We start from the raw sequence: 25,258 nt of genomic DNA on the forward strand, positions 1-25,258 counted from the left end.
ACCGCAAACAAACGCCATTAGCCACAGAAATCAGGGAACTCTAGATGTTCCCTGAGTGGCAGTTACAAAAATTTGGGCGCCAGACAAGTGTATGCTCCCCTGCTTGTTTGAGGGATACCAGTGAGCTGTGGTGTAGGGTAAGGTAAAAGTAGCAGGCTTTTCTGCCCTTTCGCCATTAGGATAGATGACGGAAACCTGTGGTCCCAAATGCATGCCTGATGGCAGGCACCTGGAGTAGGGTGTGAACATATGTAGATGGGATTCCCCTGGGTTAAGACTGGGCTTTTAAGGGCGGCGTCATGGGCATGCCAGCAGAAGCAGAGCAGAAGCAGAGAACCAGAAGAACCACAAGAACCACAGACGAGAACAGAGAAGCAGAGACCGCGAGAGACAGCAGGAGAGCCCAGAAAGAGTAAAGACTTGCTGGGGGCTGGGAGGCCTGCCAGCCTCCTGGTACCCCAGCACTCCTGCCTGCCCTGTACCTGGTAACTCCCAATAAAAGCCTGAAAAGCCACTGAGGACTCCAAGGACTCGGCCTCCTTTACCGGGGGTGCTGGATTAGAAAACCTGCACTGTGTCCTCCTGCCCCTTACATATGGGAAGGCGAGGAAAGCACAAGAATGGGGTGCACTGGCCTATATTCACTGAGAGCAAGTCCAATCACGGGCCTCTATATGTGTGCCAACCCGGAGCCCGCCCTTCAGCCCAAAACACCCCGACCAGCAAATAAGCCCTTTTTTTGCTCAGAAAGACTGTTCTCCATTCCGCTGTCCGTGCAGTGCCCTGGGGTGGTGGCTTGTTAAGAACTAGCTCTCAGATTCTTCCAGTCCTGTGGCTGGCAGGAACAGGGTACCAGCTCAGGCACCATCTCCCCGGCCCCTCCCCTGCGCACACGCCGCGCCAGAGCTCGGCACAGGGGGCGCGTGAAGATGGCGCCCTCCAGGCTCCACAGTGGAGACGCTCCAGCAGCCTCCAAGGCACTCACATCAGAGGCCTGCGCCTCACCCAACACTCAAAGACAGGCAAAAAGCACCGAGCCTCTTTCACACAAAGTCAAAAGGGTTCCAGGGTTCCAGGCACTGAGACAGGTGAGTCAGACACCTGAGGTTTTTAAGCCCTTTGCTTGGATTGTTACAGCTTTGAGGATCTCGCGGACATGAGCCTCCTGAGTCCATTTAACTAGATGTTCTGGGGGCTGGGGATTCAGATGCAGGCGTAAAAGCTGGGGGTGCCTGATGTGGGGTTCTCCTCTAGGAGAAGCGCTAAGTTCCTTGCGACTGTGGGTTGCTGCTCGGGTGGCGGTGGGGGCACGGCGGGGTTCCTGGCTGGGCTGGGCCCAGCTTCTCCTACCTGCTTAGATGTGGAACTTCTCTCTGGCCCTGTGAGGAGCAGTTGCTCGGGTGCTTTTCAGGATTCTTTTCCCGCGGAAGCTGTCTGGTAGCAGCTGCACTTTCAGTGTGTTTGTGGGAGCGGCTGAGATGGGATCTTCTGGGGTCGCCATCTTGAAGGAAACTGGGAAAGTGGTTTTACTCTCTGGAGTGTTCATGTCCTGTCATCACCCTTATGGTGGGTCCGTTTTGTTTTCCCTCAAGAATGGGTGTCAGCCGTTCTCTCTTAATGAAAGGACGGTCTTTATTAAAGATATAGAAATAAAAGATCATAATAGCCCTTCTCTGTCAGTTTTTAAATACTGTGCCAATAATTCCTGTTACAAATTTTAAATAATGATGTAAATCACTTTTTTCTCTGCGTAAGCATACCACTGTTTTAAGGCTGTCCTGATCTATGAAATCGGGATATTTGTTGAAGTCAGGCCTAGATGTTTGCATTCATATCTCCTCTCTGATTTGTTCTGCTTCAATTTAACCTTTTGGTTATGGATTAAAAGCAATCGTCTTCAGTATGTGTGGTTACTTAAATATTTTAATTCACAAGCCTGTCTTTTCTCACTCGCTGTATTTGATTCATATTTACAAATATATTTATATTTATGAACTGGAAACGTGGTTGGCTTAAAATAGGCATTAAATATATATTGAATGAATAAATAAGCAAATCTTTTCTGCATATCATGAAATGCTGTTTGATCAGTGTACTATATAGCCTTTAGATGTAGTAAATATGTGTCATATAACTCTATTTTTTAAATCAAGTTTTACTGTTTTCACAATGATTTGTAATATTGTATAAATTTTGTTAGTACAGCTTCACACCTTTATATGGGAATAAGTCTCACCTCACTCACTACCGAAGTTCTAGTGCCATTCCCCCCATCAAATTGACCCTCTCCACCCTTTCCTGCCAGCCCCTGTTCCCTCTCCCTCTGGTAACCACCATATTTTTCATAGAATCTGAGTTGTTTTTATTGTGTTTCCTTAGTTTGTTTACTTTGGTAATTTGTACCCCCACAAATGTGAGAAATCATCCAATAATTGTATTTTACGTTCTGGCTGAATTCACTTATCATGATCACCAGAGTCAGGTTCATGTTGTTGTGAAAGGCAAGATTTCATCATTTTTAATAGTTTAGTAGGATTTCATTGAGTGTGTGTGTGTGTATGTATGTATGTATGTGTGTGTGTGTGTGTGTGTATATATATATATATATATATATATATATTTCAACTTCTATACCCAGTTATCCAGGTTGTTTCCATGTCTTGGCTATTTTAAATAATTTTGCTATGAGCAGAGAAGTATGGATATCTTTTTGAATTAATGCTTTACTCTTTTTTTTTTTTGTTAAATACCTAGGAATGGTATTGCTGGTATTTCTATTTTCAGTTTTTTAAAGGAATCTCTATACCACTTCCCATAGAGGTTGCACCAATTTACTTTCCTACTAACAGTGAATGAGAGTTCTTTTTTTGCTACAACCTTCCCAACACACGTTATTTCCAGGGTTTTGTGATATAGACCATTCTGACAGATGCGAGGTGGTATCTCATTTTAAGTTTGATTTGCATTTTCCTAGTAATTAATGAAGTGGAACATTTTTTTTTCATTTGCCTGTTGGCCATCTATATATCATCTTTTGAATAATAGTTTTTTTTCTACTCATTTTTTGATTGCGTTTGTTGTGGTTTTTAAGTTGTATGAATTCTTTATGCATTTTAGATATGAACTACTTGTCATATATATGGCGTGTAAATACATATGGTGTGTAAATATCTTCTTTCAGTCAGTAGATTGCCTGTTTGATTTTGTGATATTTTCTTTTGCTGTACAAAAGCTTCTTAGTTTGATGTAGTCCCATGTTTATTTCTACTTTTGTTACCTTTGCCTTTGGAATTGAGCCTCTAATGACATTTTCTTTCATTGATGTCCAGGAGTATATCATCTATGTTTTCTTTAGTGTATTTTATGGTCTCAGTTCTTATATATGTCTTTAATACATTTTGAATTGTTTTTTGTGCCAAATGGTGTTAAGTAATTATCTGTTTCTTTTTGGTTTTCTTTGCATGTAGCTTTCAAGTATTCCCCCACCATTTCTTTCTTCATTGGGAGAATTGGTTCCTTTGTTGCTAATTAACTGTCCTTGTTTGTGTGGGTTTGTTTCTAATTCACAAATCTTGCTTTCATGCTTTGGTCTATATGTTGAGTAATGTTGCCAACTTTATTTTCAGCTAAGTAGCTCAGATATTGTCAGATATTTTCTGTAAAGGGGCAGACTTAAATAATTTCAGATTTGTAGCTATATGACCTCTGCTACAACCAATCCATTCTGTTGTTATAGAATTGAAATAGCTGTAGACAACACTTAATTGAGTAGGCATTGCTGAGTTGCAATAAAATGTTATAAACAAAAATCAGAGGTATGCCACTTTTGTGGTGTGCAAAATATATATTTACTTCCCCCCATATGTCAAAGTGTTTGTCTTCACGTGTGTCTAAAATTAAATACTATATATTTCGCATGAACTTTGGAGTTGGAATTTAGATTGTCACTATAGCACCATCTTACTCGCTGTCTTATTTCTTTTTCCAAAGGACTAGTTTATAATTTTATTTATTATTTAATTTTATATAATTCTTACATCATTTTTCATTTTTGCACAATATATGCATTTTCATTTTGGTTATATTCCCCATACAGTTCCCACCCCCCTTATTTTGACCCTAATCCCCCTTGCCCCAAACCAGTGTGTCTCTGGTTTATAGTTGCTTGTTGATTTTGATTTTTTCTTTATTACAGTTAGTCTTTTTCCTGCTCCCTTATTTAGGTTTTCTATTTTCCTGCTATGAGTGAGACCATCTGGTATTTTTCTTTTTCTTTCTGGTTTATTTTGCTGAGCATGATCCCTTATTTTACTTTACTGAATCTCTCTGAATCTTAGTTTCTTCAAAAGCTGCAATGAAACTCATAGTTTTGTGGTTATGATGAATCGTGGTGACATTTGTAAAGTTTTTATAATTTAAAAATTTGCCTGAGTTTCCATTCCTGTACTTTATCTATTTGCTTGGAATCTATCAAGCTCAAATAAATTTGTTTGTATTCGAATTCACTTTAAATCTACCTTCTGCTTTTTTCTCTCTATGTCTCTGTCTCTATCTCTCTCTGTCTCCTTCTCTCCTCTCTGAAAACACACACACAGTTTGTGATATATCTTCATTATTTTGGCTTTCATGTTATTGTAATATATACTTTCTCTGCTTTGTGTCATCTGCCAAATTGAAGATTTAGTAGTTTTCTTCTTCAGTTCATTGGTAAAAATAATAACAGAACTTTTACACGAGTACATACTGTTTATTGGGCACTGCTCATAGCAATCCTTGGAGATAGATGCTATTATCATCCCTTTTTAACCAATTGGAAGATGGAGGCAGAGAGAGATTTAGTAACATTTAGTGTTAATAAAGGTGAATATGAGTTTAAATCAAGGTAGTTTGGTTCCTGGAGCTGGAAATATAGTCATCATATTTTTTTTTTTTGCTTTTAATATTCATTTACTGTTGATCCTTGGAGAGAACCCTAACTTATATTTCTTTATTTAAGGTCAGTTTGTGTATATGTCCCCTCCCCCCCCCCCCCCCCCGTGTATTTATGTCTGTTACTTGTCTATGGTAGAGCAATTCTGAATTAAAAAAATGTTATTGTGATTAGTGGATATAGAATATGTGCATTTTTCCCAGCTAGTTTATAATAATTATTTAATAACATGGAAAGTTGTTCAAGATAGATTAAAAGTAAAAATGTATATAACAGGAAAATTTATACATGTAAAATATTTTGTTAACTGATATTTCTCCCTGGGAAGATGTAGGTAGGTTATTATAGCACCTATCTATAATTTTTATATTTTTGTAACAAATGTTGTAATGAATAATGGAAGAAGGTAATAACATTGAGAAATACAAATTTTTTAAGCTTTAGTATTTTCACAGATTTTTGATGTTGAATCTTGAGAAAAGATTTTGCTAGCTTATCTTAGTTATAATCACTGGTGGTTATTTTCTGTCATCATGTTGGTTTTAAAAGAATTCCAATAATCTTGATTTTTCAGTCACAGCAATTGCATTTCCTTTTTCCTAGCACATCTTTAGTGAGTCAATAGATCATTATACATTTTCTCATCTTCTCAGATAGAAAAATATATCTCAGCGATCTGTAGATCTCGCCTTCTTTGAAGGAGTTTGGGTCAATCTCTGAGTTTGCTACCACTGAAGGTGCTAAGATGCTTTCACATGCAGTTGCTATATCCTTTAAAATTGGAGGTTAGGAGGGCAGTCCCTAATTCTCTGTATAATTCAATGGAAAATATACTTTGGACTGGTTGATTCCAGTTTTAAGTTTGGGTAGTGTTGAAAATAACAGTGAGACCAACTGGAGTTATCAATAGAATGTCCTGCATGCTGACTTAGAAGCAAACACTGAAAGCCAATCATACAAAAGGAAGTTAATATACTCTTAGCATTTAAAAACAAATTAATCAAATTGGCAACATTTCCATGGGAAAGTGTGGCAGATAAAGTTTAGTTGGTCTCTGAACCTGCTATTGATAACATAGTTTATAATGTTCCAAGAGTTGTGGATAGGTAGTATGTATAAACTGCTTTTGCCTGTCGAAATTTAAAGACCTAAAACTTGGAAAATTTCCCGAGGAAACACTTTATTCATTTTTATGGCACCGTCCAAGTGGATATTCGTTAGAGGGATTATTAATCAGAAAATGTGATCAGAAATTTATAATTAATTTTAGCCATAGTTATAAATGACTCTGACCATCCTTAACTCAATAGGCAAGTCTATACCTTTTAACCATTGTGATAATGGACAACCCAATAGCTTGAGACTTTCTATTTACTAGATTATCACTTAGTTGCATTGTTATACCTGTGCCATTGCTAACAACTCTGTTGCACTTGGGTAAGTATTGAACTGGATGAAAAAACATCTCTAAACTGAAAAAGGTGGTTTCCTTTAGAATTTGGTATGCTCAAAACCTGTCAGTTATCCTAGAATGACAAAAGTTACCTAGACTTTCTGGGAAAAAAACAAACCAAAACAAACCTTTGGGCAAACTCTTTGTAAATGTTCTAGCTGCATTGCTTTCATATAATTGTCTTTCCAAGAGAGGTTAATATTTTTACTTTAAGGTGTAGTTCTCGTGTCCAAAAGGAAAATATAATCAAAACTGAGCATTTTTGAGCTTTACGTTTAACACCTCCCAATAGTCTTGGCATTTATCCAGTTTCCTTTGCCAGAAGAGGAACTTTGTTAATTTTATAACTAAAACAGGGAAATTTTTTTAATCAGTTTATGTTTTTAATCAGTCTTACTTGGTTGGAGGCCAAATGATGACTTATATGGTAGTTTTATCTTTTTTGATCTCTTTCATGTCAATTATATATTTTCAAGGTATTTCCAAATAATTAAAAAATATTAAAAAAAAAGGGAGTGGTGAACAACAACAAAAATGACTGACTTCTTTAACTCAGTCTGATCAGGTCTTTCACTGGGTAATAGGGTAATACTTTCAGTTTAGAAAAATGAAGAATGACCTGGAAATGGGTGTCCATACATGGAATACTGGACATTATCTAAGGATCCTCTAGCTTTATGGGATTCTTTAGGAATGTGGGATATTGTCTTTGATTAGGCTTTTTTATAACACTATAGGGATATTAATAGAAGTTAACTTGTTGAAAATAATAATGCATATGTTTCCTCTTAAGAGCAATTTAAATGATTTCTTCATGGCAATTCAAATACAATTTGTCCAGTAGGGAGTATGTCTCTGTAAGTCAAATTTTCATTCAAACTAGTTTTCACATCTCCCCAGTTCCCTAATTAATTAATAATGATAAACATCATTATTTCAGCTTTTAAGAGATCTGTCCTTGACACGTAGCCCTCTAAAAACCTGTAGAGACCTGAATGAATGACATATTCTGTACGCTGGAATCTCACCGCAATCAAGTCATCAGCCACTATCTCACCTGGGACAACACTGACCAAATATATCTATCTGGATATTGGCAGCCAATCAGCAAAACTCGAGACATTATTTCCCAGTACAGACAATTTTATATACAGAAGGCCTGATAAAAGTTTGAGTGGAAAAGCATAGCTTTTCACATTATCATGTTTCCTTTGTTGTTTACCCAACTCATTAAAGCTTCCTTTTCCTTATCTTGGTAAAGCTTCCAGTAAATCATAGGGAAACAAAAAACAAAACAAAACAAAATAAATGGCCTCTATTCCAAATTAGAGATTGGCTGCAGAGGCAGGCAGTTCTTGCAGAAAACCCAAAATGTTGTAGCTCTAAATTTTGGTGTAGTTATGATTAAGTACAAAAAGTAGTCTGTTCTGTTACCTTCTGTAGAAAGTTGTTATCTGAGTTGCAGATACTATATTCCAAAATAAAGGGTTTTTTTGGTGTTTAAGTTGAAATTACTTATAGTATGGCAGACTGAAAAGACAGTAGAGAGGATCTAAAGTTTTCTGACTTGTAAGAAAATCTTGTTAATGAATTTACTTATCCCAGGAGTAGTTACCAGTTTTATAGCTTTAATAAACAAATTCTACTTCTAATAGCAAACATGTTTCAAGTCACATGAACAACTGAAATTCTTTAATTCATATCTGTATTCCAAATTCCACTGATTAAGTGATTATAATTGTAAGTCTTGTTTGTTTTCAATAAACATCAGAAAATCCTAAAACTGAGAAAATAGATCATATATAATGTATACTACCACTTTACTTAGGTATTATTGGTACAAAACATATGTTAATGTTAGGTGTACAGTGAAATGCTTTCGTACCTACATGCAAATTAATAAATTAGATACACCATACTAATTGAAAGATAAAAATCACATTATCTCAATATATGCAAAAAAAAGTATTTGATAAAATACAGCATTCTTTCATGATACTAACTCTTATCAGATCAGGTATAGAAAGAATGTACCTGAACATGATAACAGCCATATATGAAAACCCACTCAACAAAGCAACATAGTATTAGAAGTCCTAGTCAGAGCAATTAGGCAACAGAAAGAAATAGATGGCATTCAAAGTGGAAAGGGAGAAGTACATTTTCTCTTACAATATTACATATTAACAATCCCAAAGGTTCTAACAACAAACTGTCACTAAATGAATTCAGTCAAGTTGCTGGATACAGCATCAACATACAAAAATCACATTCCTGTACACTAACAATGAGCTATTTGGATAGCAAAAAAGGAAATATTGCATTTACAATATAAAAAAAGGGGAGAAAGATCTGTGCACTGAAACTTATAAGATATTAATGATGGTAATTGGGAAGAAAAAACAATAAATGGGAAGGGATTGTGTTTATGGATTTGGGTAATTAATATTTCACTTATTTATATGTGTCAAGATTAAAAATGTTCAGATTTTTCAAACTGTCTACATCTTCAAGTTAATCCCTATCAATATTCCAATATTCATGGAAATTAAAAAAAATTCTAAAAATTGTAAGGAACCACATAGGACCCCATAGAGTAAAAGTAAACTTATGAAAGAAGAACAATGCTGAATGACACATTATTATACAGGGCAGCAAGGGGCACTTAAACTGGCCAAGGACACTGCCCATATAGTTTACTGGTCCCTGAGTTCTTCACCCATGCAAATAATTGCAAGACTACTCAGACTCAGAGAACAACAACACTGGGATTTATTGAACAAACCAGGGAAAAATGAAGAGTTACTGAGGTCAAAAAGGGCCGTTTACCTCACCCGAAGCAGTGTCCATTGTTTTCAAGTCCTAAACAAAAGCAGCTAAGATGGCGTCTTCCCACCACTGAGGATACAAAACTCCTATTCTGAACAATAAGCCATGTGCCCAAGATGGTGTCTTCCTGCCTCTGCCAACCTGGAACATTTGGCAGCCAGACTATGTAGGTCAGTTTTCAACTCATAAAGATAACAGAAGACACAACAGGAGATGCTTCTGGAGCTGATGAGATGCCCCAGCAGAGCACCAGACAAGCAACACTCAAAATAGCAGCTGCAGCAGCCAAATGACCTGACAAATGGCCAAACTCATGCAGCTCAGCGAGGTGCCTAGTCCAGGTCTTCGCCTTCTCTGTCAGGCTGTTACAGCAGCAAAACCAGGAACAGTTGCAGTTGCTTGGCTACTTGCAAAGCCTGCAAACTTTGCTCTCAGTATTTGGCTGCTGGAGGCCTCTCCATGTCCTTCAGAGGCGGCCTGCAGCAGTTGGAAGATCAGCATGGTGAGGCCAAAATCGCTGACTGTGGAATCTCTGAAGATCAGAAAATGCTGAATCCCCCAAAAGCTGAATGCTCAAATGTTGAATGCCAAACACCGAATCCTGGGGTCCTATATATTTCTTATCAGAGTCTCCACCCCTGAATGCCATGGTTTTTAGCATTTTCCCTGAAGCTATCTATCCTCACCAGCAACCCCCTCCAGGGGGCACCCCTTAGAACAGTCTTTGGCTTCAGCCACAGGTTAATATTACACTTCCTGATTTTAGACTTTATTAAAAAGTTATGGTCTTAGCAGGGTATGGGTATTAAAATCGCCACACAGACCACAATGAACTAAAAATGAATTAAAAACTTAAATGTATGAACCCAAACTATGAAACTACTGTGGGAAACTTCTTGAGATAGATCTTGGTAATAATTTTTTTGGATATGACACCAAAGCACAATCATCCTCAGCTGAAATAAACAAATGACATACTAAAACACAATCTTTGAATAAAAAGGTGACTTCAGTAGGTCTATATCATTTAATCAGTACTTGTTCAGAGTGAGATGAATTAAGTGTCTTTTCCTAGATAATCCATGGATTCCCTTTGTCCTCAAATAAAGTTTCCCAGACTTTATTTTATCCAAATGGTGTATCTTTCATACTTATTACTTTGTTAACTTTCTTCCTTTATGAATTGTCAGTTCATTCTATCTTTTGCTTTGTACTGGCTCTATTTGAATTACTAGAGTAGATAAAAGTGTATGTCTGTTATTAATTTATATTCTGTTAAGATTTAAGTTAATATTTTCATATTTAGTATATTTGAATTCAGAAATTATATTTTGGGTCTTCTTTTGAATTAAATGATCTTCTTGCATCCTTAACTATGTGTCTTTGTATTAACAGTTTCTTGGTGAATTATCTTATTTTTTCAAATTTGCTGCCGATAATTTTTTTTCTTTTTGAGGTGAGTGTGGTAACTTAGTTCTATAGCTAGATTTCACGGATTTTTTTTTTTATTTCAATGGGATTTTTTTGGTCCTTTATTTTGTTTCTATATATTCCACATATAAGTGGGAACATATGGTGTTTTTCTGTATCCTTCTGATGTATTAAGTTTATATAATCCCCACCAGTTCGATTCATGTGTCATCTCCATTTCTATTTCCATCCTATGTCCCTTCTATTCTGTTGGTAGTTCACAGGTTCTTATCCTTCTTAGTCTCAATCTTTTTTATTCACTCATTTTTGCTGCGTTTAATTATATTTTGTACCTTTGAACATGCAAAAAGACTCACCTGTGTTTCTGTTTCTGTTCTACAAGACTCAGGAATTTATGGACTTTTTTTTTTAAAGATTTATTTATTTATACAAGAACCAGGGTAGAGGCCAGAAGTGCTGGGAGGTGAGAGGATTCACCAGAGACAGAGCAGGGAACAGAACAGGCAGACGGACCAAAAACACTGCTGAGGGGAACAGCAGTGAGACAGGAGAGGTCTGCTGTTCCATGTAGGTATCTCCCTGGCCAGCTGGGAATTGAACCCATGCTGCAGAGGCCACGGACAGCTTCACAGCCCTGTGCTCAACCAGCTGCGCAACCAGGGAGGCCCCAATTTTTGGACACTTTAAATTTAAAATTAGAAAATATTTTTTCTCTCTTCAGTACATATTCCCAGGGGTCATATCATAAAAAAGTGTATAAACAATAAAGTGATAAATTTTTATTTTTTTGAAGAAAATATACAGCTAGTTTCTGTCTCCCAGAGACTCCTCTGAGACTATTCCCATTCCCTTGACCTGATGATCTCACTCTGAGAATCCCAGAACTACAATGCAGCACTTGGTACAATTTCTAATACAACTAATTGGTCTCTCAAAATCCAGTGTTTTATATAATTACTTGTCCTAGGGGTAGGTGGGTGGAAGGATGTAGGCAATGCTTGTGGATGGGGAAAATTTAGGGTGTGGAAATTCTCTGGCTCCCTGACATTGCTGCCATAAGATCTTTTGCTAGAATAGGTAGGTGGTGGTGGTAAAGAGGGGTGGAAAGGTTGGGGTATTATATTCTGCCTCATGAAGAATATCCTTTTTTTGTTTCCATAACTGAGAGAAAGGATATAACAGATGTTTAGAATGATACTGTACAGAAAGGAAGAATTGGGCAATTTTTAGATAAAAGGCACATGAAAAAAAGAGAAGTTCATTTTAAGTGGGAATCTGCATTTGATTATCAAGCTATGGGAAAGAGATAGAATTGTACCATAGCTTACGATTACTGTCCCTGGTTTTAAGATGTCTGATACGTAATAAATTTTCTCTACAGGTCACTTCATTTTTGCCTTTGCTTGCTGTACAATCCAGGATGAAATTTGGTCAAACAATTTCACTGTGACCCATAACTCTGATTACTTCCATAGGCCATTGTATTTATTATGACAAACAAATATGCAAGTATAAAATTCTAAGTGTTCAGTTCCTGGGTATTTCTGACTGGAGAAACAAAAATATTCCAGCTAACTTTTATCCAAGTTCATGTTACACATCTTCAACACCATCTCAGTTATTGGAAACTTACCTTTTAACTCTGTATAGATTTCTGGCACCCTCCAATATTTCTACACATAGCACATTGCCTTGTTTTCCTACCCTTTGTCCTCTAAACCTCTTTTTCTATGTAACAGAAATTAATTGTCATTTCTAATTTTGCTTTCTCTACTTCTTCACTGTTGTTATCTACCTATAATCTTGACTTCCTCTCTGCTGTTTGATTTTAGCTGCTTTCTGTCAGAGAGCAATGAGATCAGCTGTAACCTGTATCTTTTCCTTAGTTGTCCTTTTTGATCACTCTGTAGCATATGAAAGTTACAGCTGTTTCTCACATCTTCTTTTCTCCCTTGTTTCTTGTTGCTATGCACAGAAACAGGACTTTTTAAAGGCAGACTATATGTAAAAATGGTAGTAATAGTAATACAATTATGATGATGATGAAAAGTTGGCATTTGTCCTTTTTGGCCATGAATGGTCCCTCCATTGGTTTTCTTTTATCTCTCTATATGTTATCCTTTAAGCAGGTGTTCCTTTCTGTGACTTTAATGTATAGATGACTTCCAATTTTTGTTTTTAGGTGGACTTTTTCTTGTGCGTTGATTATTACACCTGTTTAGGAATAAATTTTCCACTTACTTTGCTGCATCTTTTATGGGCAAGAGAACCTTGGTGAGTTTTGCTTCTTTTCCATTCTTCTCAGCAACTGACTCTCCCTCTTTCCCTTAGGTTGTAACAATAATATGTGTTTAATTAAATCCTTTACTGTGAACTCTCGGGTAAGTTAATTTATGATTGTGTTAAATGTTTATCTGTGTAAGATGGATTATTCTCCTGAGTAAATTGGAATTCTTTTTTTCCCCCACAGCTTTATTGAGATATAATTGCTGTGTAACATTGTGGAATTTTAAGGTATACATTAATTTTGAATTCATGTTTTGTATCATGAACAAATAGCTGTACTTGCATGCTGTTTTCAAAACAGCACTGGATCTAGAATCAGAAGGCCTGATTAAGTTACTCTGTTTTGGGGTCTGTTATTAACTGCTGTGGATCTTTGATTCCTCATTTACAAAATAAAGTCATCTTATTATTGGATGTGTCCACCAAACAGGTAATTTTAAAGAAGGCAAATATGAAAGTACTTAGTAATATGGGCAATATGCATAGTTCTCCATGTTTAAACTCAATCATTAAGTATTTCAGATTACTAAAGTATCAGTAAGTACATTTACTAATACTTAGTGGGATATGGTAAAAATATGGTGCAAAAGCCTGTATTTTCTTCCTTGACTTCAAGAATGTCATGGGGTATGACTATTATATCACGAGGCCTGGAAAGTAGTAACTATGGGATATGACTATTATATCACGAGGACTGAACAGTAGTAACTATATCCTGCTATGCTGGCTGCTGTTGGGTATTGCTCCTTTCTGTACTTTCCTTTCAGTTCCAAGGCTTCTTGTGCATCCATGTTCTTTACGAGCTCTTTTTTTTTTTCAATTTCACTTTTTGAGAGCATATTTTAGTACTGTGTACATTTGGGGGCTTGTGACAGAGGGATAGACACCAGAAATGTATATATATCTTCTGTGTAGTAATAGTGTATTCCCTGGAAAGGGGGTGATTACTAGAAAGATTCATGTAGTTGCCCAAATAGGGTTAGGGAACACTCCCACCCGGCACTGGGTCCTAGATGCTGGAGAGGTTTGAAGCAGAGAAACAGAAAAGGGATAGGAGTACTTAAGGGAGTTGAAGGGATAAGAGCATGTCAATTGTTATGTGACAACTATGACTTTAGTTTGCAGTTTTTCATCATTGGCAAACTCTAAAAACTTGGGGCTCCTATAGTCATAAGCAAGATTCACTAACCTCAGAGACTGGGTAAACTAGACAGATAAATTGAGTTAGTATCCTGATTTTCTTGATTTCCCACGACAATTCCTATTCCCTTCTTTGCACATCTTGGCCATATCCTGCTTGCTAACTACCCTGGAGTTATTCCTACTTATTCTTTGGCAGGTCCACGTAAATATTCTGTGCCATCAATATCTATTATATTCTGACCTTGGTCCTGTCATTTATTTGAATTACTTCTAAACTCTTTAGCAGGTGCTCTTGTCCTCACCTATAGTCTGGACTTTGTGTAATTTGTGTATGTGGTTATAGTTAATGGTGCAAGAATGTCTACAAGAGACACAATATGTGCCTGAGATTAGATAAATTTAAAAGATGAGATAAACCGAATAACTGGAGAATTGTTCTATGAAAAATCTAAAATAGAATCAGTGAGTTCTGGGACATACCATCTCTACCTCTTGTCTTCTTGAGTTGCACTATTTTACTTCCACCCCAGTGCTTGTTTGTATACCTACTGTGTTGTCTTTTCTGACTTTTTTTGTTGAGGAAACATTGATTTACAATATTGTGTATGACTTTGATTCTACTGTGCTTTCATAATTCCTTCATTCTCTTGCTATAGATGAATAGTCATGGAGGTGATGGTGATAGAGATATAGTACGTGGGTATGATTCAGTTGCTTTAGGTGATAATAAAGACATTACTTTTTAGTAGTGATAGAAAGAATGGAAATGAAGGGATTGTAGTATACACAGTGTGAATATCCTTAAGTAATTTATGACTTGTAAATACTACATTGTTAACTTATTTCATTTTTTTTTTTTTTTTTTTTTTTATAGAGGCATGCTTTATTTATTTGTTTTGCTGGTTTGTTTGTTTTTTTTTTTTTGTTTTTATACATGCACTGGGTACAGTCAGAAGCGCGGGAGGGTGAGAGAATTCACCAGAGCCAGAGCGGGGAGCAGAGCAGGCAGAAGGACCGAAGTACACTGCTGAGGGGAGCAGCGGGCGGCAGGAGAGGTCTGCACGCCATGTGGGACCCTCCTCTGGTGGCCGGGGAGCAGCCGGGGATCGAACCGGCGCCGCAGAGGCCGCGGGCAGCTTCGCAACCCAGCGCTCAACCGCTGCGCCACCGGGGAGGCCCCTTCATTTTTTTTTTTTCATGTTCTTTTTCCTGGAAACAATACAGCTGATAAATCAATGGATGGAAAAAATCACTCCACAGTGTCAGAATTTGTGTTCCTGGGACTCACCAATTTCTGGGAGATCCAACTTCTCCTCTTTGTGTTCTCCTCCATGCTTTATGTGGCAAGCTTGACGGGAAACTCCCTCATTATGCTTACTGTGACTTCTGACCCTCACTTACACACCCCCATGTACTTTCTGTTGGCCAACCTCTCCTTCATTGACCTGGGAGCCTGCTCTGTAGCTTCTCCCAAGATGATTTATGACCTTTTCAGAAAACATAAAGTCATCTCCTTTAGTGGCTGCATTACTCAAATATTCTTCGTCCACCTCATTGGTAGTATGGAGATGGTACTACTCATCGCCATGGCCTTTGACAGATATGTGGCCATATGTAAACCCCTCCACTACCTGACCATCATGAGCCCACGGATGTGCATCTTCTTTGTAGTGGCTGCCTGGACCATCGGCCTTATCCACTCCATTGCTCAGTTGGCTTTTGTGGTAGAGTTACCTTTCTGTGGTCCCAATGTGCTGGACAGCTTCTACTGTGACCTTCCTCAGCTCATCAAACTTGCCTGCACAGACACCTACCGACTAGAGTTTATGGTCACAGCCAACAGTGGGTTTATATCTCTGGGATCTTTCTTCATATTGATTGTCTCCTACGTTTTTATCCTGGTTACTGTTCAAAAACGCTCTTCAGGGGGCTCTTCCAAGGCCTTCTCCACTTTGTCAACTCACGTCATGGTGGTGATTTTGTTCTTTGGTCCTTGCATCTTTGTTTATACATGGCCATATCCCACATCACACCTTGACAAATTCCTTGGTCTTTTTGATGCAGTTCTCACTCCTTTTTTAAATTCAGTCATCTATACAATAAGGAACAAAGATATGAGGGTGTCAATGAGGAAAGTGTGCCATCAATTCATTATTTATAGAAGAATTTCTTAAATGACAGAAGTCATATGAAGTTTCTTTACTGACTTATAATATCATTAAATTTTTATTATTTTAATATCAGGAGTTCCAAAGTAGGTTACCATAAAATTAGGTGTTCTGGATTAAAATAACATGACTCTTTTAAAAATGTTAACTGAGAAATTGTGACTGCCTATCATGAAATGAAGCATGTGGTATGGTGCAAAGTATTTTCTGGAGAGGAAGTATGGCTTTTCTCTCAGAGACTTTAATATAATTAATCATGACCTGGAATTGAAAATTGAATTTCTGTTCTCTCAGAGTGTTTTATTTGAGGAAATGCTAACTTTAAGTAAATTGACCCCAGATAGAAATATATATGTCAGAATTTATTAATTTGGCACAGAATTTCATAAGTCCTTGGTCTTGCATTTAGGCTAACTCTTTCACTATAGAGAAATATCTGGGAAGTCACATGGGAGAATGACTCAGAGTAAAGGTTGGCAAAATTGCTCAGTATTTAATCATAAAATGTTTATATGAGATTTTGATACTTAATGCCTATATATGTAATAGGATGTGCTTGATATCACATCAGGAAAAATAAAATTCTAAACCAGAGAAACCTTTTGTATGGACAATGCTGGATGATTAATATGATTTACCTGTGGTTCCTGAACCATTTTCCAGGTTGAATAACCCCTATTTTTTTTTTAATAGGAATGTTTAATTTTCTTTTGTAGTATTGAACTCCAGCATTTTTCACTTAAAATTATTTAAGAACATGCAAATATTGGTATATATCACATGTACTACGGAATTTATGAATTATATAAACCCCTATTTTCTTTGTTTTTTAAAATTTATTTATTTATTTATACAAGAACTGGGGTACAGGCCAGATGCACGGGAGTGTGAGAGGATTCACCAGAGACAGAGCGGAGAACAGAACAAGCAGTGATAAAATATTCTGCTGCATGGAGCCGCGGGTGAGACAGGAGAGGTCTGCCACGCCATGTGGGACCCTTGCTGGCTGGCTGGGATCAAACCAGTGCTGCAGAGGCTGTGGACAGCTTCACAGTGCTGTGCTCAACCGCCTGCATCATTGAGGCGGGGAGGAGGGTGGCCCAACCCCTATTTTCTTAAAGATGCATTCTTTCTTCCATGTGTATCTAGCCTAGTTCTTTTTTTTTTCCATCTGCTGATATGACTCTTCCTGAGTCATTTTCATGATTTAAATTGTTGAAAACAAAATTCTAGCTTGGGATGTTTTATATATTATATATTCCATTCTAACAGAATTAGAGATTTATATAAAAAGATCCAGAAATTTCAATTCATATCCATTGCAGGAAAGAGCAGCAAGTCTCATTCTTATGTAGAGACGTGGTGCATGTGGCTCTGAACCTTATGCATCTTGATACTTCATACATATAGTCAGTTTATCATTTCTTGTTGTCTCATATCTTTTCCTTATTTACTTCATTATTTACATTAGTTGAGAAATTGCCTTTTCTTTTGCTTTCCATCATCCTTATGTTATTCATTAACTTTTTTTTTTTAACTTCTTTCCTGGACACTTGGAAATCTGTCCATATGTATCAGCTTATTATCTAGATCCTTTATATTCAGAATCACGAGAATTTGGTAATTTTATTTTTAAATGCAAAATTTCACTGGGTTTTCTCCTGCCTTGATTAAATGCTGTTCAGTTGCAGGGGTTCCCACATTGGTCATTGTTTATGAGTGATGATTTAGAGAAATGCTTACTCTTCCAACCTATTTCTTGTTTTGCCAACCCAGTGTCTTTTTCTTGCTGTAACCATGTTTTGTGACTAGAAGATGACTTATAGATACCACCTTTCTGGTCACTTGGTTGGCCAAAGGTTGAGTTTCTGAACCAAACCCTAGCCACAGGTGAATGGTGTAGGTATGAGTCTCAGACCATCATGGACCAAATATGAGCTGTCCCGAGGATGTTGCACTTGAGAATAGAGAGCGAGCAACTACCACTTGGATTTGGAGCTGATTTATAGAAACTGTTGACAGCCATATTTCCTCCTGTCAGAAATCAAATCTGGAATAATGAAAAAGATATATGAGAAGAAAATGCTTGATTTAAAGACAGGGGCTTAGTGGCATTCAAGTTATGGGTTCCTGTTTTGGACATTCCCCTTCATTCTTTCCTCTATTGTTTAGTTAGTAACTGAGTGTGTAGATGTGCCAATACATTCATTCACTTGCCTAAGTTTATTTAAATTGTGGTTTTGTCATTTATGTTCAAAAGGATACTGATAAGTACATCTTTGATTCTAAGGAGACTAATTTCATTTACTGCAGGTGTGAAATCCTCCATTGTTTTATTTCTTTGTCAAATATTATGTTTTCTTCTAATGAAATAAAATATACTCACATTTATTTTGGAAAATAGAAATGAAAATACAAAAAGTCATCAAATCACCACATGGATATAATTATTAGTAATATAAATAATTATAATGCTTTTCTATGCCTGCATACATACATGTATGCAGAATTGGGATTTAATGGTCTCTATATTTTTATCTTGATGTTGATAAATATTCTGGTAATTCTCAAATAATTACATGTTTGAGTAAAAATAATTTTAAATACATATATAATATTGTATTATATTATTTTGTTATAATTTTTTTATTCTTCTATCTTTGATTAACTGTATGGACTTCATTTTTTTACTCTAAGTTGAAGATCCTTGCATATACCTCTGACTGCATTTCAGATTACTTCCCTACAGATGTTTGGAATTAATAAAGTATAATGCTATTTAAAATTATTTATTCATATTATAATTTCTCTGAAACTATTTGCAGTTACTGAGAGGTGTATTCACTATAGTGCCACTACCAATATGATCATTCATTACAAATCTTTGTTGATATCAAGAGTAAAATATAAAGTCTTATTTTAAATTTCATCAATTTTTGTCTAGTTGTAACTTTGCTTTATTTTTTAATTAATTCATTTTTTAGTTATTAAAGTACCATTATTTTACATCCTTGCTAGTGTTTTGACAACCCTCCCCCTCCCCCATCCCCAGGTATCTTCACCTTAGCCCTAGCACTGCTGAAGTACCCATAGTCCACCACCATGGTCCATTGTGTTGTACCCACCCTCCTGTTTTCACCCTTGTTCCTCTCCTGTACCCACCCCATTTAAAAGCCAAAAAAGGTTAGTTTTTAAGGGTTGATTTTAGAGTTTGTCTTTGTCTAACCCTTTGTTTGGTTTTTGTGTATATCACGTATGTGTGACACCATCCAGTATTTATCTTTGTACTTTGCATTAATCAGAAAACTTTGAATTCCATGTGTAAAACATTGCAAAACTATCAAAATAGCTAAAATAAAAAAAGGAGGAAAAAGATCAAGAGATCTGTTGTATAATATGAATATTCTTAGCACTACTGAACTAAGATTATGATGGTAAATTTTTATATATTACCACAATTGAAAATATAAAGTAAGTTTTGAATTTATTGACTCAGGTAATTGGATGTCCAAGTGCATCCAATCTCACCAATACCAGGAATTTCCTCGATTTCACCTGTTAGATTTTGCTCTCTCATTCACTTCTTTTCTCTTGATTTTCTCATGCTTTCTCTCTCCCATTTCTCTTTAAATTTTGTTTATCTCTATAAATTGGTTTTATTATCCCCCTTTGCACATTGATTTCTTTCCATACAGTAGGGTGAGAGAGGATAGATTGGAAATAACTTTAAATCATTCCAGCACAGCAAAAATAAGAGGATTGAGAATTGATTAATAGATTTAAACAGAGATCATGGGAGATTTAAAGAGAAGTTTTAATGGTGTGCAAATGTTCACTTAATGCAGGAACAAATCACCTTATTGTTAAGAAAACTGGGAGCAAATTTTTTATGTCTGAATTTTTTAAATTTAGTTTATCTGTTCATTTTCTCTGTATCCCAAATGTGAGTGACACATTTGATGTTTGTCTTTTTTCCTTACTTATTTCACTAAATGTCCTATCTCTAGGTCCATCATGTTGCAAATGGCAGGCTTTCATCTTTTTTATTTCTTTATTGCTGAATAGCATTCCATTATGTATATTAACCATATCTTGTTCATCCTTCCATCACCTGATAGTTCCCTTGTTTTTTTTGAAAGATTTATTTATTTATACAAGCACTGGGGTACAGTCAGAAGTGAAGGAGGGTGAGAGAATTCACCAGAGCCAGAGCGGAGAGCAGAACAGGCAGACTGATGAAGTACACTGCTGAGGGGAACAGCGGGCGGCAGGAGAGGTCTGCGCGCCATGTGGGACCCTCACCCAGCGGCAGTGGATTAAACCGGTGCTGCAGAGGCTGTGGGCATTTTCACAACCCAGCGCTCAACCGCTGCGCCACCGGGGAGGCCCACCTTTTTTTTTTTTTAAGATTTATTTTTATTTATGCATAGAGACCTGTGGTGAGGTGAGGTGCAGGGTGTGAGAGGATTCACCAGAGACACAGTGGGAAACAGAACAGATGGATCTACTGAAATACACTGCTAAGTGGAGCAGCAGGCAAGACATGAGGTACACTATGCTATCTGTGGGCTAGCTCCCTGTGCTAGGATAAAACTCATGCTGCATGAGCTGGCTATAACTTGATAGCAATGAGAGTTAACCCCTGGGCCACCAGGAAGGACCTAATTGTTGCCTTCTTTCCACATCCTCTACAACACTCATTTCTTATGTTTTGGACAACAACCGTTCTCTCAGTTGTGAGGTAATAGAGGATAGATTGTTGTTTTGATTTTATTTCCCAAGTAACAAGAAATGATGAATGTATTTTCTTGTGCCTGCTGGTCTTGTATATATCTTTTTATAAGAAGTGTCTACTTAGATCCTCTTGATTGCAAATTATTTGTTACAGAGCTATGTTGTAGAAAGGAAAAACATGATTTTTTGGTTCTGGGTTTAATATTAAGCTAACCTTTATTACCTATATAATTTGATTTAGTAATAAATTGAAATTGTGTAATGATAGCAGTACTTACTCTGCAGTGCTGGTTTGAGGATTGAATAAAATAATATACAAACGCATTGATTTCTGAAAGTCACATTTAAAAATAATCTTTTAAAAGAAAACTCAGGTATTTGTCCTCAAGGCTTTTAAAGTACTTTTCCATATTTCATATTCTATAAATGAATATGTACTTTTTTTTTAAAATTGAAATAACTGTGATTCATGACACTGCGAATCAAAGGCATAGGCTCGTTTGCTATTGTAAAAATATAAAAATTGAAGTGGTCATTTTAACTTTTTCTTGGGTTCCATATTAAGTCATTTTAAAATAGTTGTGGAACATGGTAAAAGGTTTCTTCATCCTTAGAAAATTTCAAACCTCTCATTTCTTCTCATCCACAGCTTCTCTGGTTGGCTACCCTGGGAAAACCAGAACCACACTTGATAATTCCCCAGGCCAAGTGCTCTCTGTCTGGCAATCCCAGATCAGCAGCATCACTTGGTCACTTCCCTTTGGGGCTGCAATTAGCTTCCATGTTTACTGAGACACCATTTTGATACAGATATTTTTGTGTGTTTGTGATGATCCTCAGTAGGATCTGGTTGATGTTTAGGGTCCATATCTGAATCTTTGATGATGCTAATCTTTTAGTTCCCTTGGAAGAAAGGGTGGATGAGGGGGATGAAATTTTAAGAATATTAGAGAGCAAGGTTTTCTTTGTTCTCAGGAGGAGACTGCTTGGTGGTTTTCTCAAGTCAGATCCACTTTACTACAGTAGTCTATTATCTGGGGTGTCCGCTTTTTTGTTCCTTCCTTCCAGCTTATTCATCACACTGACAAATGAAGCCTCATCCTGGAGCACTGGTCTCATGACTTTCAACTAAATCTTTGCTTCTGTTTTTTTATTAACAGTCATCAGTCATCGTAAATTAGAACCTGAGATCAGGTAAAGCTGGTCTTGGTTTTCGCACTTTTTTTCCAACTGTTCTTCAGCAATGTGCACTCTATCCCAGAGTTCCTTGATCTTACCTGCCATTTTTCATAGTGTACTAGCTGCTTGAAATGATTGCTAAAATGCTGTCTGTATATGTTATGATACTTTCTCTTTATAAAAGTTCTGCTCACTGACACATTTTCCACCTTGTCTCCTCTGATCACCAGAGATGCAGCTTGTTCTTCCCCTTTACCCAGGCAATGCTAAGCATATGACTGTGCTGTTGACTGAAAATGCCTTTGCCTTTGGCTGTTGACTGAAAATGTCAGCTAGGCATTGTGTATTTTTATGCCACTAACACAAGATAGTCAGTATAAAGTTTTAGTTAGTGAAATAATTTAATAATAATGTACAGAAGATTAGGAAAAACAGATTAGGATACATTGGTCTGAGTTGCCACAAAACTGTAACTGATTGCTTGGCATGTGTAAACTGTCTTTGTGATTTTCACTTGCACAGTAGCAACAGTTATGGCTAAAGAATGCTAAGTGGGTATTGAAAATATAGCCTTATTTCCTGAGAGGCAGGTATTTGTTGTGGTACCTTCCCTCCTACTCAAATGTATACGAATTTTTATTTAGATAGACAAAATCTTTGGAATATCCATGAAGACTGTCCCCCTATGCAGATGTAATTACCTGTGTGGTGGTTGTGAAAAGCTACAAAATAGTTGTGAGAATCTATTGATGACTTTGCTGTAGGGAGTGGGGGGTTATTGAAATGGCATTATCTGCCTTATTATTTGTTGGAATACAAACTTAGCATAAAACAAGCCCTGAACAGTGTCTCCACTTAGGAGAAATAGCTTGTAATGAGAAATGTTTCTAATGAAGGCTGTTAAGCTGCTGATCACTAACTGGTAATGAAAAGCTAACTTGACCAGCTCCACTTAATTACCTCAAAGTAAAGGATTCAGAAGTAAAGAGTTATTTTTTTTTTTTTAAACATGGAACTAAGCACTGGGACAAAGAGTTAACTGTCCTTACTGTCTATCAGGTACAACTTTATGTGCTCCAACAATGTGAGTGGTAGCTGCATTGGATATGTGTTACATAAATCACATCACCTAGTCTCACCATAGCCTGCAAGAGTCATGGTGTTATCTCCTCTACCAATAGGGAAACTGAGGCTCACAGAGGTTAAGTTACTTTCCCTTGCTCCTATAGCAAGTGAGTGTTGGAGTTGGGAAGACAGGCTTGATAAACTTCAGAACTCAAACTACTCACTGCTCAAATCAGAGTAGCAGTCATAATTTAGATGATTCACATTTGCATTGTTTTATGAAAAGTACCCTTTTCATTCTTTATCCACGTGATATTCACAAAATTGTGTGATTCTGGATGGGCAGGTACTGAGTTAGCTTTTTCAATTGTTCGGTTAGATGTCTTAACAGGATCTTCCTATTTAATATCTACCACACTTAAATATCTGAGCTCTTCCCATTTGTGTTTACCTGTGTTCTTTTCTGTCTCCATTTTGTTATCATTGTGCACCACTCATCTATTTTACCATTTCCTTGCATGTTTGTATTTTTAATGTTTCTTTCTACTTTTGCTCTTCCCTATTCACAGGTATTTCTCAGATTGTTGCCTAATTTCATGAACTCAAGTATTAAGGTGAATTAAGTATTAGGTGAATTAAGATGAGTATGGAGAGAAAATTTTTCTCCTCTTCCCAAATAACGTTGCCAAGGGTAGGATGCTTCTGGATAGAAACTATTGATTATGGTTCCTATTAATTTTGAGATGAGAAATACTCTGTCAGTGCAATCTCTTTGAAAGTTAATGGAGAGAGGGGAACATCAGATTCATGGTTTCTGGATTGTGGAGCTGTTATCAACCAGCCTCTCATTCTGGAAGTATTACTTGCTGTTATACCTAATTATATCTTTGGGTAATAGTTGAATGAAAACATCAAAACATTATGGCAAATAGCAAATGACTGTGTAGTTTATGATCAAGGTCTTTATCAACACATATTTAAAAGGACAGATCATGATGCATCCTCTTCCTAAAAGCTTTGGTGTCTAGATAATAGTAGTCCTTCCACTGACTTTCTGTTGTATTTTTCTCACACATTCAAGAAATAATTTCCTCCAGTGCATCTGTATATTGCTTTATGTTATGACTATTTTATGTGCATTTTATATTTTTCCAATGTGCTTATTGAATTTGTGACTTACAGATGTTAGAGAAAAAATTGTGACAATTGTGGACTTAATTATCAGGAAAAGTTTTTTGAAATAATTGAGAACTTTTACTGATTTTGAGGAGAATTGAATACAAAATGAAGAAATGATATAGTGATAACAAATATTCCTTTGTACCAAAATAAGAGTGAACACACAATGTATGAATCATTGAGAATCTCATTTTTATACAGTTTACTTCTAACATTTAATTTTCACTTTTCGGGTTTTAATTACTGCTGTGCAAATTAATTTAGTGCAAGTGGTAGTTTGTATAATGCTTGCGTTTTATATTAGTTTAAACTCACAAATCACATTTTATATTTTGATTATTGTTATTCTTTTATTCTCTATAGCATCTATAAATTCTGGATCAGGAAACTTGAGTCCTGGGTTGTGGTTCTCAGTTCTGGTATGAGTGAATATGGGCAATTCAGTTTATATTTGGGTCTTAGTGTTTTTAATTCTAAATAATAGTTAGCCTGGATCTGTTGTCTCTTAGCTCAAAGTAGCAATTATTTTCCCGAGTGCTTATGCTTTCTCACACAGCAATCATATTGTTTCATCATCTGCTGAGTATATCTGGAATTCTCACTGGTGCATTGCTATTCACCCATGAATTTTATACCACTTGACCTCTTCATTCTTCTCTTGTTCCCACAATGATCAGTATATGTGATTCCCTATTCCCTAGCCCAGGCTCACAGATTCTACAACTGAAAATTTTGAGACTATAAAAAGAATGTACGTTGAGCCTATAACTTATTGGCTCAGGAGGTGACAACAAAATAATTTGTTTTGGTTTAGCATGGAGAAACTCATGTTAGTGGTGGTGAGCCGAAACTGGAGTCAGC

The 25,258-nt window shown here is 36.6% G+C and overlaps 1 protein-coding gene across 1 annotated transcript in view; it reads left to right on the forward strand.

Moving 5' to 3' along the window:
- Positions 1–25,258, forward strand: part of LOC311175288 (uncharacterized protein) — a gene marked incomplete at both ends in the record, with an annotated part of 60,466 nt that overhangs the window by 31,512 nt on the left and 3,696 nt on the right. Inside the window, 2 exons of the mRNA XM_084240185.1 lie at positions 15,452–16,207; positions 16,317–16,326. Of these exons, the coding sequence (XP_084096311.1) occupies positions 15,452–16,207; positions 16,317–16,326 (766 nt within the window). The remainder of the gene's footprint in view (positions 1–15,451; positions 16,208–16,316; positions 16,327–25,258) is intronic.

Source organism: Talpa europaea (genome assembly GCF_964194135.1).
Source record: "Talpa europaea genome assembly, chromosome: 8".
Classification (NCBI taxonomy): domain Eukaryota; kingdom Metazoa; phylum Chordata; class Mammalia; order Eulipotyphla; family Talpidae; genus Talpa; species Talpa europaea.